At 36.5% G+C, this 18704-nt stretch overlaps 1 protein-coding gene across 1 annotated transcript in view; it reads right to left on the reverse strand.

The window, feature by feature from the left end:
• The window catches only part of LOC124164005 (glycine receptor subunit alpha-4-like), a 47740-nt gene extending 29781 nt beyond the window's left edge, over positions 1–17959 (reverse strand). Inside the window, exon 1 of the mRNA XM_046541156.1 lies at positions 17777–17959. Within this exon, the coding sequence (XP_046397112.1) occupies positions 17777–17793 (17 nt within the window). The 5' untranslated portion in view covers positions 17794–17959. The remainder of the gene's footprint in view (positions 1–17776) is intronic.
• Positions 17960–18704: the final 745 nt, after the last annotated feature.

Genomic DNA, 18704 nt, shown 5'->3' on the forward strand with positions numbered 1-18704 from the left:
ATATGTAACGTCTATTAATTAACTCAATCAATGAAAATCGTCAAAAACATTTTATAGCCATTATAATTAGGGAAAAACCGTGGACGTCACACCCAGAAAACTTTTCTCCGAAACCTAACCCCATCACTAAAAAAAATCAAAACTTTTCTCGTAAAATATGTCGTTAAGGCCGTAGTGGTTAGCATGTTTCGTATTTCAGACATGGAGTCGAGAAATAATTTAAGGATTTTCCTTAATTTTTTCTCGACTTTAATTACGAATTTATAAATCTCTCTTGTCGAGTCTTTTCCTTAATCTGGTAATAATTTTTTGTAAGCTTGTAAAGCATGCGGCGATGTCAACTTGGCAGCCGTGAGCGAAACGCTGTCAAACTGTGCCATTCTCGACTCTTACGCGCGAAGAATTATGCGGTACACAAATCTTAGATTCGTTGATGTGAAAGAGGAAAAATGAGGTCGACGATTTTACACAAGCAGTGGGGTGTGTTGGATTAAATACAATATAAGACCCATATATTTTAGCAGTTGACATGGATTTGTATGAAGTAGTGGTACAAATGACCGTTTCATTGCGAAAGACCAATAAAAAAACTACCATCCTGTCCACAGATGTATTTGAAAATAACTGGATGTTTAAGATTTGATTACATCTTCAAATTTTTTTCCTATCAAATTATTCTTGAATTAGTGTTTTTTTTGCGTAATTGATTTCAATTTCAAGTTGGTCTTGAAATAAGAAAAATTAGAATTTTGGGTCCTTTGGAGTGATTAATTTATAGTTAAACTCGTTCCACTGTCATAAAGCAGCGTCATTAGTTAAATAAAATAATCAGTTGGCAACGGAAGGTAAAGCATTTTGTCATCACAAAAATTTATTTCAACTTTTGTTCCTCAAAACAATGAACATACCTGAGTTACTTTTTTTATGGATCGAAGCTAAGCGCTGCAAAGTTACCAAGATACTTAATTCCTGTTAGATTATTGATATTAAAGAACAGTTATTTCTCCCTTTTTCTTCGTAATTATTTTGAAAATTTCTCTGATTTGTGAAATGAGATCAAATGAAGAATTTTTAGGGTTACGTATTATATTCGCAGGAGATAGGATTTCAACCCTTTGCATTATATATATATATATATATATAACCTTCCGGTGATCGTGCAAGTTTGCTAACTCTTCCTCAGCTTATATCCAGAGGTTGTTTGCTTTAGACCTGTTGACCGTGGTAATGCGCTCGGAATTCAGAATCGATCCTAAATGGATAGCTATTTATAGGATCAGATTCGAAAACAGCTCATCATCTAGACTTGTTTACCTTCGGTGACACACTTCGTGGTCATTTAGGGGATAAGTTTCATGAATGATATCCTGATCAAAATTAAAATTTAAGAAAACATTTTCTTACTGTGATAAGTATTTTTCCTCTTATGCTCTTCGATTATCATTGTATTTGCAATACATATTTATTATATCGCAAAAAAAATGATAAGTCAATTTTGACGAAATCGGTTTCATTTGATATCTTTGTATTAAATTTAAACTCTTCTATGGGTATGGGTTGGAAATTACTCTGTTAAAGCCTTTTTATAATCGATTACATTAGCTTCATAGTCATATGACTGATGTCAATTTTATCATATTACATGTTATGCATACGTGTACTTTCAGTTGAAACCGCGATTTCAAAAAGAGTTGCTTATCTGAGGTTGTAAATCGTAATGCAAATGCTACTCCGGCATTTTTTTCGTTTGTCCAGATCGTGAAGGCTGCAATTACAAGTAATTTCGATAATCAGAGAAAAAATAGAATGTATTTCTAGGTAACACTGTTTTTCTCATGTGAGTAAGTTGAATACTGTTTCTTATTGGAATTAATTACCTTCTGAATATTCCAATCATCATGAAAACATCAATTCTGAGACTATTCGTCCTTGACTGTCGTAGAAAAAATCCGTTTATTGCACTTGAGGAATGACTTTTTTCAACCTCTTCGATTTTAAACGCTTTTGAAAGTCACATTTCGGATTATCTCTGGATTTCCGTCTTTGGAATGGCTCCAAAATCTGCACCTTATTCTTTACCAAGCCTCAGTCCGCTTATTTGACAGCTTGCCATCAACGAATGTGCGTAAACGACAGAGGAAATTGAGTAGTTTAAGACAAGACTTTGAGAAGAGCATGGTTATGCCTGCCTGATAATTGTCTAACATTGTGACTCATCATTTCTTTTCGAACCTTTACTCTAACCTTCTGCATGTTACTACTGAGGTTATAGTACTCTTATACTAGTAGTACTATCACCTTATGTGTGTCTGTTGTCTTGGTGCGTTTAAACTCTCGGACCATCTTGATAGAGGATAGTTTGACGTTTAAACATATTTCCCAGAGTAAATAAATTTCTATTCCTTCATAAAAATAACTTTTATTGCTCCTACGACATAGGTTGATAACTCTTTTTTTTAAGCATTTTCAGGTGAATTCAAATATGTATTTCAGGTTACTGCAGCTTTGAGAGCAGTGTTCGAAATGTGCTGGAAATTATTTTTTTTGCAGTCATTGCATGTTTTCCGTGAATGAGATCCAAGAATTATTTTTTGGAGTAATTTTCATGTATATTCACCTAAAACCACCAGCGGAAGCCTACATAATGATTCTTTTGGCGTTGGAATGCTTGCTGCTGTGGTAAAGTTGTTATTCAAATCTTGGTTTTCCTTATATCCATTCTTATGATTATTCAAACCTATTTTTCCATCTGATGTCAAATTTCTTCATCATAAAATTTCAATACGAGAAAAACTTTTACGCTGGAAAGCTCTATTGTTACATTAATGGATATTTTGAAGTTCCTGTATCCACGCTGAACTTTTTAAAATTTAAATGAGTTAGGAAAGATGTCGTAGAATGACATCCTGATTTCATGAAAAAGAGAGATAGCAATTTTCCACAAATTTATTTAACTAAGTACGACGCGTCTCGACCGTCAGGTCATTCTCAAGTACAATTTTTTAACTTTCTGAAATATTAATTTAATCCGTTTTGGAAGATGTTGTTTTCAAATTCTGATTTCTGATTGTACATGCTTAGTTGGCAAGTTCTTATCTCTTTTTTTCTATTTAGAGTCCCATTGTATAAAAATGTACGTTTCATAGGACGAGATACTTGAATTATAATTGTAGGTACCAATGGTACATTACTACTCTTTGTCAATCTTGTCTGGTATTACCATGCAGTTAATTTAATGGGTTCGGTTCGGACACAACTTATGCAATTCTCCTCCTGGGTGGAGCCTCTTAAGCGCTCCCGTTATCATGAGTACAGAGCGTGTATTTGTGTTAGTAAAAATAGAGGTATGCTGTCTCGCAACTTGAGAGAACTTGGAACAGCTGTCCGTTTATATTTTATTATGTGTGTGTGCAATTCTGTGACTTCCTGTAACCGCTCTGCGCTTCTGCTTCTTTCGCAGGGAAGAAATAAAAAAGGCGTTCTGGTCGATAGTCTACGGCAAAGTGCGGCTTTCCTCTCCATTGCCGACATAACGACCGTATCTCCCCTCCAGAATCTGTCTCAACCTCTTTTACTCACTCCTCACCTTTTCCATTTCCAGACTCTGCCTTTTTTTCCTCATTTTCCTCATCTTGAATTTCCCTCTTCTCATCCTCCTGTTTCCATCCCTAGTCAGCTCCCCTTTGGGCTCCTCAGTGTTATGTTAGAACCGTCATAAAAACGCTTGGTGCGCAAGCATTGCGAGGTCTCGCCCGCAGGGGTCATTTACACGTTTTAATGAGCGTTCTGAAGATATAAGCGAGGGTTGAAGCTGGAAGTGGACGAGGAAATTTTTCCCTTGCCGCCGGCCTATCTTTAACATACTTAGTGGGTGGCATTGGTCTCAATGGTTATGCGTTGCGTCCGAACTGGGGCATAGAGTGCTGCGATTCTTCATGCTGACAGGTGACTTGACAAAATCATTTAGCTTAGTTAAAGATCGTCGTACATCACGTCCAAAAAGAAAAGATAACACGTAAAGCCGATAGGTATGTGTATCATGATTTAATCATCAGCCGAGCCATTTCGAAATTTGCTTAATGATGTGATAAGTTTATAACTTACATAAGCAGACTTTAAGCATAGTTCACGAGAAGCAGACAGTTGTCGGAAATAAAAATTCCTATTGAATGAGCGAAATGAAAATCACATATTATTTTGCCTTATGACCAAGTCGTTTCAGTGAATTCTAGGGAAAATAGTTTATTAAGATTGGAAAGTTGAAGGAAATAGTTTAAGGTTGGAAAAGGTTTAAGCGGTCTACGAAATAGAAAACCTAGCTCGCTTAGGAGGGGGTGGAGTAAAAATTCAATGAAGGGATCGAGGGAAAACACTGAGAGTTTTATAAAAGACAAAGTTTTATATGACCTAAGTGTACTTATCTAATATACAAGGGTAAAAAAGCGGTAATCTGTTACTCCGTTTAAAGCGGTCTTTATTTCAGAAATGTGCTTCGCTCGACCTCGAAAGATGACAAAGGAACTGTGAATATGTGCTCATTCTCTCTATGAACGTCGATAATTGATTCATCGATGATGCACATTTTTTCGTGAATCAATTTATTTGGCACCATACTGCGTCATAATTCTTAAGTTGGAATTAACAATTGAAGTAAAACCTCGCAAAATGTAATGAATTGCTGAAAAGTAAAATTATTTAAATCAATAGTGTATCTTATGCAACTTATTTGATTCCTTTTTAAAGTTTTGACTAATTTTCTTATGCTTCAATGGTATACGTGCTAAACCTGGATTGTTTCTCGGAAAATATGCTTTCTTTCGACTTTGTATAATTAATAGTAATGAGAATTTATCTAAGAAGTAATTAGAAGTAAGCCTATCTAATCATTAAAAGACTTTCAACGAAGTGAATTTCACTGATTGTTTTTTATATTCTCATATGCTGAAAAATGTAGTCTAAGGTCTCATTATCCTTCCAAAAGGGCTATTCTTGGCGGAAATTCAGTCACAGGCGGAGTTGAGTGATCGCCTCTTTAGCAGGCGGTTCGATAGCCTTATCCGTCATGGTGTTTTATACCGAAAAACAGGTGGTTGACTCCGTCAAGTTTCTAGTAAATTAACCCGATTTGTGACGTGAGTATGAAATCCTGTACCTCTAAACGTCTCATTCTTCCCTTTTAACCCTTTATAACGCAGAGCTGCTTCTGGGAGAAATTAAATTTCAAGACTTTCATTTTAAAATAAGTGAACAATTTCTACTCAATTATAATTATTGTGGCAGCTACATATTTTCACCATTAAACTTTATAGCACAAAAGAACATGTAGTTTAAATCTTTACTGAATAGAGCTGAACATTTTTACATTTTTGCTGTTACTTAGAAGGAACATTGGGCTATAAAAGGTTAAGAAAGCCTGCAAACACGGGTGGAAAGAATTTGCATATACACTTGAAAATGTGCATTTATAAATTGGATATTATGAATTGAAAGAGAATGATTAACATAGGAGAAAAACTGTGGCACAAATGTTGTGTTCAGTTTATTATTATTTTTTTTGAGATTTAGAGCACATCATTTTTTTCTGCCATGATTAGCTTTCTTCTGTTAACGAGCGAACATTTGGATATAAATTTTAAAATATTTGTACGTATCCTCCATTTACCTGTCGCATTTTGATTGGTCTGGGCATCACTGGATGCCGTCAGACCCTTCCGTTGCTATCAAAAATGTTTGCTAGACATAAGCGGTTCATATCCAATATCCATGACCTTCAATGCCACGGCTATATTCTTGAAAGCAGACAAAAGTTGCTCTTGAAATCATGTTAATGGTAAAGCGATTATTGCCCTTTGAATTTTATAATTGTGTGGTTTAATGTATATATTGCCCTTTGGAGATGAATTTTTTGATAGCCCTTTAAAAAAAAGGTTAGATGTCATTTCTCTATTGCTCAGCTGTCATTTTATGAGATATAACTACTGGTCACTTCAAGCAAGAAGCAAAAAATATGGTCACTTTAATTGGGCGATTATCTTTACAAAAGATGGAGAGTTTAACTTAGAGCAAAGCATATGTTTAAAGGATGAATTTAGATGGCTCGTCTCCCTTGCGTTAAGAAGAGAGGAAAAGTTTGAGGCATGAATGACGAAACAAACTTTGGAAACGATATTTCGCTCCGTCTAGAAATGGAAGTTAACCTACAGTATGACAGCCAGCGGGTTCCTCTGGCGAACTTTGCAATATTTTCAGCGTTTTACTCATCCAATTACTCCTCAGTTGGGTCTCTTCTGCGAATGTTTTCAGTATGTCTCGTCTGATATTCCGAAGCCCTTTGCCGTTCTTGGCATGTTGCCATTCCCGTACTATTTCAACCTTATCGTGCATCTCATCGCATTTCTCCTCTGCTAGCCTCACTACTCCAAGTTTCCGGTTGTTTCTTTTGCTTCCTTCTCTTCCTACTTCTCCCAATTTTCTTCCTACTCCGTACGGCCCCCGCATTCACGCGTCTCAGTCTTAGTCATCTGGTTACGCCAACAGACTCGCGTAAAATACTTGGAAAGCGGTGAACTCAGCTTCGCATGGGGTGACCAGTTGACTCTTTGATATTTTGGTACAAAAATATAGGCTTGAAAACGGCAGGGTTATTTAATAGTCCAATTCGGAGGAATATGTTTATCTGTTCGGATGACTTATAAAATTCTGTCGAATCTAAAATATCACCTGTGACGGCTTTATTCTTTATTGCCAGCGTTTGCAGTTTGCTCTGACATTTTTTGCCTATTATTCAAATTCTTAACACTATTTGTGAACTGCCATACTTTCATTATCCTAAATACATCGTACTTCTTCGGATTCATATTCCTCATCATATTGCTAGTTGGAAATATTGCAGTGGTTGCCTCTCAAATTTAACTTGCTATATTTGCTCCATTGCTGTTGTCTTACTACTGGAAATAGTTAGCTTTTGTTGATCTTTATAGTAGTAAAAACCGGAATTTCTTCCTTTGGACAATTTTGACGTAGACTCAACAATCTATCTGGAATAATGCATTTCACGGGTAGCATTCCGCACAACCTGTTCTTTACTTATGGTCGTCTACCATGAAAGACCACCACAGAAAGACGGTCTCTATAACTTGTAATATGCATAGAGAAATTTTATTTCTTATCTGCAGATACAATATAAAATACTCCCACTTGTGATGAGTATGGTTGTCCTCCCATTACTCAACACCTATTTACCCGTTGCACAAAATATCAGCCTTTGCTTAATCTATTCCAAATACTCGGTGATTTGTGTTAGCGATGCTTAGGTAATTCTGATATTCCAAAAAGCGTTATTTCAATTTTAAAAAAACACTGACTATATAGAAACTGCCTGAATATTCCTTGATTGGCTATCTTTAATTCTCGTAACTACGATCAATTTGATGTAATTGCTTATACATATATCGAACGTAGGAATAGCACTGAGCGATTTTATATTAATGTAGGCGTCGATAAATCCTATTAAACTAATTTAATATCCTTTAATACCATATAAAATGCGTAAAGAGTGGGTATTTTTCATTTTTATTCGATCTGGAATGACTTCTGCAGAAAATTGACTATTTAGCTTTTAAAAAGAGGGCCTCCGTATTAGATTTTCGTTTTATTTTACTCCCAAGGTTATGAGAAACCTGAATGAAATATAGAACTAGAATACTATGATGTAATACGAGGATGTTTTTGGGATTAACTTTGATGTTCTTTAAATAGGGCCATTATCGCTTTCCATGGCACATAATCTTTCTGGATGACTGCTTTTCTCCTAAAAGTATATTGAATTACTTGAGCCACTTAATAATGAAATGAAATGGCAATGATTCCGAGCCAAAAGGAAACCCTATATTTCGTACCTCTTCCTTACATCTGTGAACTGCCAGTCTTTTGGTGCCAGATTTACGATGCCAAAAGAATTAGCTCTGTTTGACCCAGGTGGATAATGGATATGGATCTTCCTGACTTAAAGAGCGTTTACATGATATTTATTTTATGTTGACTAAATCTCAGAATGATTTATTTACGTTATTCACACACCTGTTAACTGACGAATATGCGTGATTGTATGCATGTATATGGTGTTGGTAAATGAGTGGAATTTAATGCCTACCTTAACCTTGAACTTCCTGTTCAAGCATCGAGAAAACCAATAAGGCTTGCTCTTTTTTTATCTTTTGTTACTGGGCGAGAAATGGTTGAGTGATGATTATCAACGTGACTATAAACGTGTAATTGTTGAAGTCTTTATAAATCCAGTTTACGAATAAAATAATTCATTACAATGTTTGAGACAGTTCTTCATCATTAATAAAACGTTAGTGTAGGAGTATTTGTACTATTTTTATGCTATGGGTAGTTTTGTTCAGTAGAATCAGCCAAATATTTTATTGATGAATTGAAATAATATTTATTTCGTTGGGTTCATTTCTATTTTTTGTTTTAATACATCATGAGAACTTTTAAATAGCGAAATAAATAAGAGGTAAACATTGGCCGTCGAATGTCATTCCTATTAATTCACTTCACATTAAAATTTTGACGCTAACGATGATATGCGATATAGATATATTCTTTTTCCTTCAAATTTGCAGCTCAGTAAAAGGTAAAGGTACAACATACAGATAGGCTTTTTGTAAAATTTTTATCTGTCTGATCGGCTGATGGGAGAGAAATTAAAAGTGCTTTTTAGTAGAAATTTTATAAAGAATGTTCATTTGTGAAATCAATTAGCTATCTCTGTACATAATAAGGTGAATTATTATTTGGCAGAATTCCAAGTACTGTTTTATGCTATAAGATAAAATTAAGATGACTAAGTTGATTTCCCAGTGACATAGCAAAACATCCGCTCGGAGGTGTTGTATCATCTTTTTGCTTTGTGGAATAGAACATATCATTTTGCTGATAGATCCGCAATCAATTAGGCGAGTTGATATAGCGCCTGAAATCGTGTGTTTTTCGTATTTGTGCACAAAATTGTGCTATCTGCAATTGACTCAATGCAGAAGTCGAATGGGCTACTCTTGGCTCTGTATCGCGTGACGAACCTCTTCCCCGTAATTTAGAGAATGCGGTGGTACACACCGCTAAAGCGGGTTGCGTGATTGCTAGGAATGAAAACTTGAGTTTCGTGCCTGTCAAATGGAATCGTAATTTAGCTGTGCCTTCCCTCTGTCGATGAATATACTTAAGAGTTTTCGGAATACGGGCCATAATTGGATATAATTGACAACTCAGTGTGACTTTATCTTTGTCGTGTGCTGTGAGCTGTTGCGAGGATGTGTGGTAACCATTATTAGATGATTTGTATCATGAAATCAATAAGTTTTATCATGTGGATTGGAAGCTGTAAAATAGCGCTTGCTTTCCAGTGGTATTAATTATTAATGTTTGTAAAATATGTTCGTACCCTTACCTATTTGTGCATAACTAATCGAATAATCTGATGATATAATGAGAAGTTCGGAATATTGGTAAATAGAAAGTTTTGTTTGTATTATTATTAATGTTTAGTAAGTTTACCCTGCTATCAGATGAGTTTCTCTACTTTGAAAATATTATCTGGATAAAAAGATTACCCAACGCTTTATATCGCGTGACCCGCGCTTTGCATTTTTTTAAAGGCTTTAAGGCATTTGCGAACATTTGACGTGGGTTGCGATAAAACTATGAATTTTTATTACCGTCTCCTGGTAAATTTTCTGATTTCTATTCCATATAAATATCACTCTGATTCCATTCAACCATTTGGTTGTTCACGTTTGTGTGGCCTAATTAACTTCTATCCACAAATAAATGAATTTTTCCGTTTTTTATACAGCATGGATAAGCGAATGAAAACCTTTATCTTTATGCTGTCGGTCGCCTCTTCCAAATACGATGCCACATTCGTTTTATATTTGTTTCCTGTGGTATATTTTTTTTATTGAACAGAAATTGTGAATGAACTAACAATTTTGCTTCACACTCTGAATGACTGGCTACACAGTGTATAACTCGTTCGAGTGTATTTGAACAATTTTGTTGGACCGGAGCGGAACATGTAATAGTCTATGAACCGAAATAGGGGAGTTTATATTTTCTCTTCATGCATTTGCACAAGTTGGGTGGATTCAAAATGCATTTTCACTTTATTCTCGCGTTCATACATTTAAATATATCTTGTACGTGTTAGTATAATGTGTAACCAGGCCCTAAGGTTGCTTCTTAAGACATTAAATTTTATCTCCCTAAAAATCACAATGAAATTCGACGGGAAAAATGCCCTACTAAACCCTGTGGAGCATTTTCTTTTTAGAGATCTGTGCAGATCTTGTCTCTTGCGCCTTTTCATTCTATCGCTCCCTTCGTTTTACTTCAATGTATCTCACACTGCAGAGGAAAGTTTGTAATGCGGCAGAGCTCCAAAGAATGGGATTCCCCCCATGCTATTGAGCGTGGAATTGGACCTCTGGGAATTTGAATGTGCCAGCCGCAACTCCGGTCTTGTTTGGCATTAGTGTCGACTGCTAGACTTATTTTGGAATTTACCCAAGACCCTCGCATATCGCATCGCTTTTACGAGGAGAACTCTCACTCGGAATGGTACGAATGGGTCGTCCCCATTTCGGGGGAAGGCCTATATATATATTCCTTTTTTGTAGAATTGTCGCATGAATGCGTCAGCATACTCCAGTTTCAGAAGGAGGTGAAATCTTTGAACCCAATAAAATGCAAATAAAGTCTTCAATTCCAGCATTGAGAAAGATTTAACCTTAACTCACGTAGTCATTAGTATGGTTCTCTTGGTGTACAATTGGCATTTATGCGTTTACCATTCCTCAAAAAGAGACGTTTTCATTAATTTTATGCATTTATTTTTGGTGATTTTAGACTTAAATTAAAAGCATACCTGTGCGTATACTGACTTTAAAATAACGATTCCATTTCAAACAGTGACCTAGATATTTTTTCTTTAGTGCACAAGGAGTTAAGTCAGCGATGAATTTTCAGATTTTCTTCCTCTATATTTCGGAAATTAATATCGCATAAGTATTGCTGATATGATAAAATGTGGGTATGATTACGATTTTAATTATTAATTTTATTTATATTTTCATTTAAGGGAAGGAATATATCGTTTAATCATGCACCATCTGTCGCAACGGGTTACTAGCAGTATACAATTCTGCTTTAAACGGGCATTTTATCGAAGAAAATTATTTAATTTTATTCTTCTCTATCCCTAGCATTGTATTGTGTTTTTCCGCCGTTTCTATGACATCAAAAGCGGTCAGAATCCATAATTTATACTTTATACAGAAATAATATGTATTTTGCTTTTGTGTATAAAATATTATGTTTAAAAATTGAAATTAAGTGCTCTCTTTCTGGTAATGGTAAATTTTCAAGTTATCTTCTTTATAGTCGGTCTATGCAGGGTTCATCGCAGGTAATTTTTTTAACGAATTATTTTTATTGTTTTGATTCGTAGTATTTTATTATTTATTGACGTTGCTTCTAATAGCTAGCAAGCACGTCCAAATGTTGATGTCCCACATAGATAGATCGAATGCATGAGAGAAGGGTAGCGTACATTTTTCGTTGAATGCGGTATCTTACATGCGAAAATCGGGTCACGAATAGTCACCACATAAACGATATAGGCCATGGAAAAGGAGTGCATACTCCATTATTCTATTCATCAGTAACTTAACAATTTGTTGGTTCATTGTTGATAGATTTTTATTGGAAAATGCAGCTATTTCTTGGCAAAATAACTGATTACTCCAAAAACATTTTATCATCTCTGCCATTCGTTCTTTCGTCACAAATAACTATTCTAACTTTTCGGAGGAACGTTCGTTGAAATCCGAAATGGACCAATAAGCGGTAATTAACGTTGATTATATTACGTATATATGCCATATTTATCTGTCGTTATCTTTCGTAAGGGATTGACAATTAAAGGCTCGTATCTCTTCAATGAAGGTATTGGCTGGCCAGTTTTTTTATTTTCTATAAATATTTTGATTTTACTGTTCTAGGAGATTTGTTTGTTGATGAGCGATAAAAATTCTTTTCTTTTAAATTGGTTAGTGCTAAACAGCAATTGTTTTCTATTTCAGTGCTACTCTTTTCAATCTTGCTAACGACACTTCATAAAATGTTTTTATTCTAGATTTTTATTAAGTTTTTCTTGTGGTGAAGTAGTATTAACTTCATGATCTCTGTGTTCGTCAGATTGTAATTGAATTCGACGTTTGAACACTAAAAATTGTTTTAGGGTAACCTTTTAATTTATGCTTAAATGCTGCTGTTATACACCAGTGTTGTCTCTGGACAATGCCCAAAAATGTTTATGACCGAGATTATTATTCACTCATTGTTTGGAATTCCTCCCCTTATTTCGAAGATTCTCCCTCATTTACTTTTGTGAACCCTGCAGTGGCTTAATGATAATTAGCCGAAGAAAAAACTTCTCCGGGGAGGCTTTATTTTATCTCGCCTTTTCATGGACTTTTAATTGCCTCCTTGACATTCAAATTGCCTGCTTAATGATATTATAACAAAAATTCAAAGCTTATCCGATGCTCTCGTTGCTTCTTTACTCCAGGAGGTAGTTTCTATTTTAATTTTGCCCTAACTCCATTCATGAATTCCAATGCTCCTTTACTCTGTATGTATCTATCACATCCTGAACATGTTTCAGCTCTAGTAGAGTACTATTAAAGGGTTAGACGCGTTTTCCCTGGAAAGGAATTCGAAGGAAAGATCGTTAGTGGTTAGCTAACTCACTACTTAAAGGTGATAGACTACACGACTGGCGATGAATAACTTCAAATTCTCATCTCCGTCATGTTAAGTGTCATTTAATGTTATAGCGGATTATATTTTAGTCCTAGTATTAATAAAACACGTCTTCCGACAAACCAAAAAACGTGGAATTCATCTAAGTTTTGCTTACATCCGAAGTCATTTGGCTGTAACAATACTTTTATTTATGTGCCCATTGAAGTGTAGTATCTTTAAAGATTTCTGTTATTGTTAGAAAATAAAGTTTGGCATTTTTTCTTTTTTCTCTTAAAAAGCTAAATTTCGGTTTTGCCGTACTCGATGACGGTGGGGTACAGTCCTCGCTTGTCAAACTGACAGTCGTGGGTTCGAGTCCCGTCTGGGTAGGCTACTCCAAAGCAGGGTATGCATGTTTGCGTTCCTCCATTGTAATTTGTCATAGCCCCCGATATAAAGGCCAAATAGAGCTGTTTCCTGGGTCATAAATATAAATACAAATAAAATTTCACTTGAACTTGTTCAATTCCAATCCGTACTGGTCTTGATTTCAAAATTGGTCACATCGTTGGAGACGGCTGATTCGTTGCTTCAAATCCACTCATGCCTGTAATAATCCTTTGAATTAGGAAATGTATACTTGGCGTCAATGCTAAGCGTTTTTAACCACATCGCCTCAACTTCAAAGACTCTCTGAAGGAAAAATGACACAATGCACCTTGTCCGGCGTGACTCGATAGAACTCCTCGATCGAACCTCATGATTACGTGAGTTCTGCCCGCGGAAAGAAACGCAAAAAATGGTTAAACAAACGCCTCCCCTTTTCGCCTCCGAAGAAAATGCGATCGATCCTCGTGTACAATTCAAAAGTGTCTTTTTAAATTGTCTCGCATGCCGTTTTCCATGCCTCCTAAAGGACAAAGAGTGGGATATCGAGACAGTGGAAGTGTGGAAGACCAGCGACACGTGCTCGCTCCTTTGTTTATAGGCTGATAGGGGTATTGCATGACATGGTGTTGACTGGGTGACTCCCAAGGATTTTACCCATCCTAATTGAAAAGGTCATTACCCCTGGAGTTAAAAAGAGATTTCTCTCTCAAAGATCAGTCGAAACTGAAGTTTTATAATCCGGCAAATTTTCCTGTTCAGCTATGTTTTCATTTTCGACTGTGACAGATTTTGAAAAATAAAGGGATCCGTATTTTTTCCTTTTTATAGTTTTTGTAATTTCGAATAGTGTCCAGTTACTTGCGGTGAAAAATTAACGGCCTTAAAGGCCGCTAAACACGGTGAATGATCATGCGAATAATCATGCCGAATGATCACGTGATCATGCACAGGATCATGCAAGCAAAATGGAACATGTTCTAATTTTCACTGAATGATCATGCGTATGAAAGTTCATTCGTGAATTGTTCCGTTATTCACGGTGAATATCATTCTAATGATCATGCTGAATGATCATGCAAATGAAATCATTCGCCGTGTATAGCGGCCTTAGCCCTTTTTCATGTAAGTTGATGATGTCATTCCATTCTGTCGAGCGGATCACCGCCTCTCAGCTGCTTCTCTTCTCCCAACGGCCTCGCGAGGTTCAAGTTAATACTATTGTGAGAAATACCTTCCCTCTACAAGCGCTTCTTCCTGTGAAGGAAAAACCCACGAACCGCCGACCTCTTATGACGCCACAAACTCATGAAAAGTGCGAGACAACCCTCGTGTATAATTAATTTAGAATTTTAAGATGGCAGCTGAAAGAGGAAGATTTTTTAGCCTTACGGTCACCGAGGCCCATGAGTTAATTTATGTAAGAAATTAATATTGTTGTGTTATTGTGACCATCACCTATCCTTCTTTGTATCTGGAAAGAGGTGGATTCACCCCAAAATCTTCTTAAATAAATAATTAGATGAATATTATTTTTAGAATTTTAGTCCTATATAATGAATCCCCCAAGATCCCACTCATAACTGAACAAGTTAACGGATAGGATAGATAAATAGATTGCGTGGAAGGAAGACAGCGGAGTAGATCAAAAATCATAATTGAAAAAAAAGTACAAACAGAAACATTCTCTCACTCACTCACCTCGCAGATTTTTCCATGCGAACAAATTTCTGCTTGAATGTCTTACATTCTCACCGTCAGGTTTATTTTATTGACAAGGGAAAAGCTGTTCATTAGTGCGAACAAACAGTTTCAAGAATTGAACTTATCGAATTCTTGATTTTAATTTTACGTTGGAGCGTCAAAAATTCTACATGGTAAGGGCGGCATAAATGCGTCTTTAATATTCATGTCGGCGTAAGAGGGACGATGGGAGCTGGATAATTCAAGGGCAACGACTTCAAAGCTACGGCGGATATAAGAGAATGGAGAAGAGGAAGCTAGTGGAACTGACTCGCGAGCGATACCCTAACATTTTGCTGCGACAGAACTCGTCCGAGGCGTTTTTAAGGACAGCGACTTGATGGGATGCAACTCTCCTACTGGACCGTTCATTTTCGTCACAAATCACTTATTGCTTACTCTGCAGTCTTGAAATTTGAGCACATTTCACCGTATTTAAAATTCGGCTGCATTAAAAATTTGAAAATTTTACACCATTAATTTCTCAAATGAAAAAAAAGTGCTTAAAATACAGACACGTAGGGAAGGGTTTACATTCTAAAATTTTATTACGGGAGGATAATTTTCAAATCGTTATTCGCTGCGGAAAGAGAATAAAGTATATCGATGGCTAAGTTCTAACAACACATATCTCAAAAATAGCAACTTTTAACGATTTTTTTGTTTTACTTGTGCACTGAAATTAAAAAACAAAAGTTCATAAAACTGAAGAAGCATTCATTTGCAAACAAAGAGTTATTTTTGCCAGTATTTTATTTTTTTAATTGTTATTACACTTTGATTAAGATACCTGTCACAAACCGGCCGAATTTGTGATACGTGTTGTTAGAACTTAGCCATCGACATATTATTTGGAAATGGTGAAACGTAGATCGATTGTAAAAGTGTTCGGGAAATGTAACCTTCTCATAGAATTTCATTTACATGACCATGAAGAATTATGTTCGAAGCAATTTCCAGTGAAAATTTTCACCCATCCTTAAATCTTAGTTTTATTTAAGCAAATTCTAGCGATGTTATCCACATCCACACATTAAAATCCTTTAAATATCGGACCTAATGCGTGAGGTTGAGCCGCAAGTAGAAATTCTGGGTAACGTTTTCCAAAAAACTGGAAGTTTACAAAGATTTTCAATTTTTTTCAATGTTTCCCTTGCAGTGCTGCCACCGAATCCAGCTTGATGTTTTGCATCACACGAATAAATTTATGTCGTCGGCAATTGTTTAATATCTCCAAGGTTCGAAGCATTTCCTATTACGTGAGTTAAGAGGTTGTATCGTGAAAGCTCACCTCATACATTTTAACTCATTACTCTCAGTGGCTTGATAGTAAGTCGTAACTTCGGATACATTCGGATTTTTCGGCAATAAGAGTTAAGGAGTTTCTCCAATTTGGTCGTAAGCATGAGCGTGAATTCATAGTGTTCTAGTTCTACTTCAGGTCTACCAGCGCAGATGCTCTTCCACTAATTATTTACGATTTGGTTAAGTTTTTCGCAAATCTTGTAGCCGAATCTTAAACCGTTCTCGGCGAAGAGTTTCTTGAATTTGGTTGTAAGCATGGGCGTGAATTTATAGTGTTCGAGTTCTACTTCAGGTCTAGACGAACTGTTTTTCTTCGGTAGAAATTTTCTATTTCGAAGATAGTCATGGATTACTCTTTACAGGTTCACCTCAAGCGTGTCGACCGTTGTTTTCTTAACTTTTTTGATGGAGAATATTTGATAAAATTCTGTTTCTCATCTCATATAGTGGACATTTTTTTTCTTGAACGATTTTTGTTCTGTGAGAATTATAGTAGTAAAAGCCCGATCTTGTCGATTTTTATCGTAATGGGTACCGTAGTGGTTTGCATGACAAATGAAAAAAAACATGCATGCGCACTCATAGAAACTACAATTTTGTGTCTAAATTTTTTTTAACGTATCTACGGTCATAATTGAGATGCAATCGTTCTTTCAAATCCCGTTTTCAATTCAACTGCTGATTTATATTATTATTGCAACAGGCTAATATGAGTTCATGCCTGTTACAGTGGAATCTTAATGTAATGGATACCGTACATATTTGGATAGGAAACATTGATGCATACTCACTGTAAAAACGTTTTTGTCTCCAAACTTTTATTAATTATCTTCATTAAAAATTGAGGCACAATCATGCGAAATGCCATTTTTAACAAGCTGTTTTCTGTTACTTTTGCCCAACGAAATATGAGTGCAAGCCTATTTCTTGTCGATTCCTAATGTAATGGATGACTTAGATATGTGTGCGTGGGGATCAGGTTGGTGTGGTGGCTAGAGTGTTGGCTTCCCGCCCGGCGGGCTTGGGTTCAAATCCCGGCAGTAGCAGAGAATTTTCAGAGACTGCCCGATCCCTGCTTGAGTGTTGTGTGGAGGAAATTTCAAGCGCTACACTCCGTCCGTCGGATGGGACGTTAATCCGTGGCCCCCTTGGCGCCTTTCGTTAAGAGCAGGCTAATGTCGACGCCGGGTTTCTCTCCATCCTTCCTTCCTTACCCTTCCCTCATGGCGCAAATGCCCTCAGCTGTCGGTCGCCTCCTCCAAATACCATACCATACCATGTGTGTACGTAAAATTAAAAAAACATGCATGTGTACTAACAGCAACTACTATTTTGTATCTAGAAACTTGTATATTACAAGGTATCATTGCCCAATAATATGCCGCAGTCGCGCTTGATATTTAGTAGAATATGATCGCGCCGCACGCCACCATGAGTTGTATAACACAGTTGTATTTAGGGCAAGACGCACTTGGTATTCGAAGGAAGACCGATTTACCTCGCGAAGTCTTCGTTTCTCTTTTCTTACCTTCCGTTTGTATCCATTCTTGTGCTCCGACCGTTCCCCTCCGTCACGTCTTCAAGAGCCGCTCAAAACAATCCCACAGAGACGGTTTTACGTGCGACTGAGGTACCGACTTGGAGCGGTTGCGCGGCGCCTGCTCTCCGTGTCACTTGTGGAGGAATGACTGCTCGGGGGAGTCGCGGTAAACCCCTGTATCCCTTTGACACGGGGAAGGGGTGGTGGGGGCTTTTAAATGGGTAGGGGAGGGATTTGAGGGGATGGGGGACTCATAGGGTAGCAGTTGGAGGAGGAGGGGAGTGAGAGGGGGAGGGGGTGATGTGGTGGGAATGGGTAGGAAAATAGGGGTGGTAGGACCAGTAGGGAAATGGGATAGGGGAAGGTTTTGAGGCCTAGCGAAGATGTGTTTTCTAGCATCTTTCCTCTCATCCCCTGATACTCATTAGGACAATTCATGGGCAACAAAATGAGAATAATAATAGCAATAAATGTATTAGTCCAAATTTCTTCAATGTACAACGTAAGTAGCAAAATTAAAGGATTCAATTAATAAAACTTTTGGGTTTACCCGCGTCTTGTGACATAAAAGTCAACGTTTCTGCCTCTCTGCCGGGGAATTGTGTGAACATTAACAATTAACTAATTCCGAATAAACATTAATTTTTAAATTTTTATTGATTGACAACATAAGGACCACAGAAGTTTTAACGAATACAAAAATCGAAGATCTTTTGGTAGCTTCAGTGATCCATACACCATTTTGGAAGCTACCATCATTAAATTTAATGCATTGCTAGTAAAGCCAAAAATTAATTTTTATACATTAGAAATATAGATATATAATAAAATATGATACATGGGAAAAACATAATATGTAAAGATATGTTGATACAAGAAGAGGAAAATAAGAGCATACCAGACTTTTTTGTTACAT

The sequence above is a fragment of the Ischnura elegans genome, chromosome 8, assembly GCF_921293095.1.
Source record: "Ischnura elegans chromosome 8, ioIscEleg1.1, whole genome shotgun sequence".
Classification (NCBI taxonomy): Eukaryota; Metazoa; Arthropoda; class Insecta; order Odonata; family Coenagrionidae; genus Ischnura; species Ischnura elegans.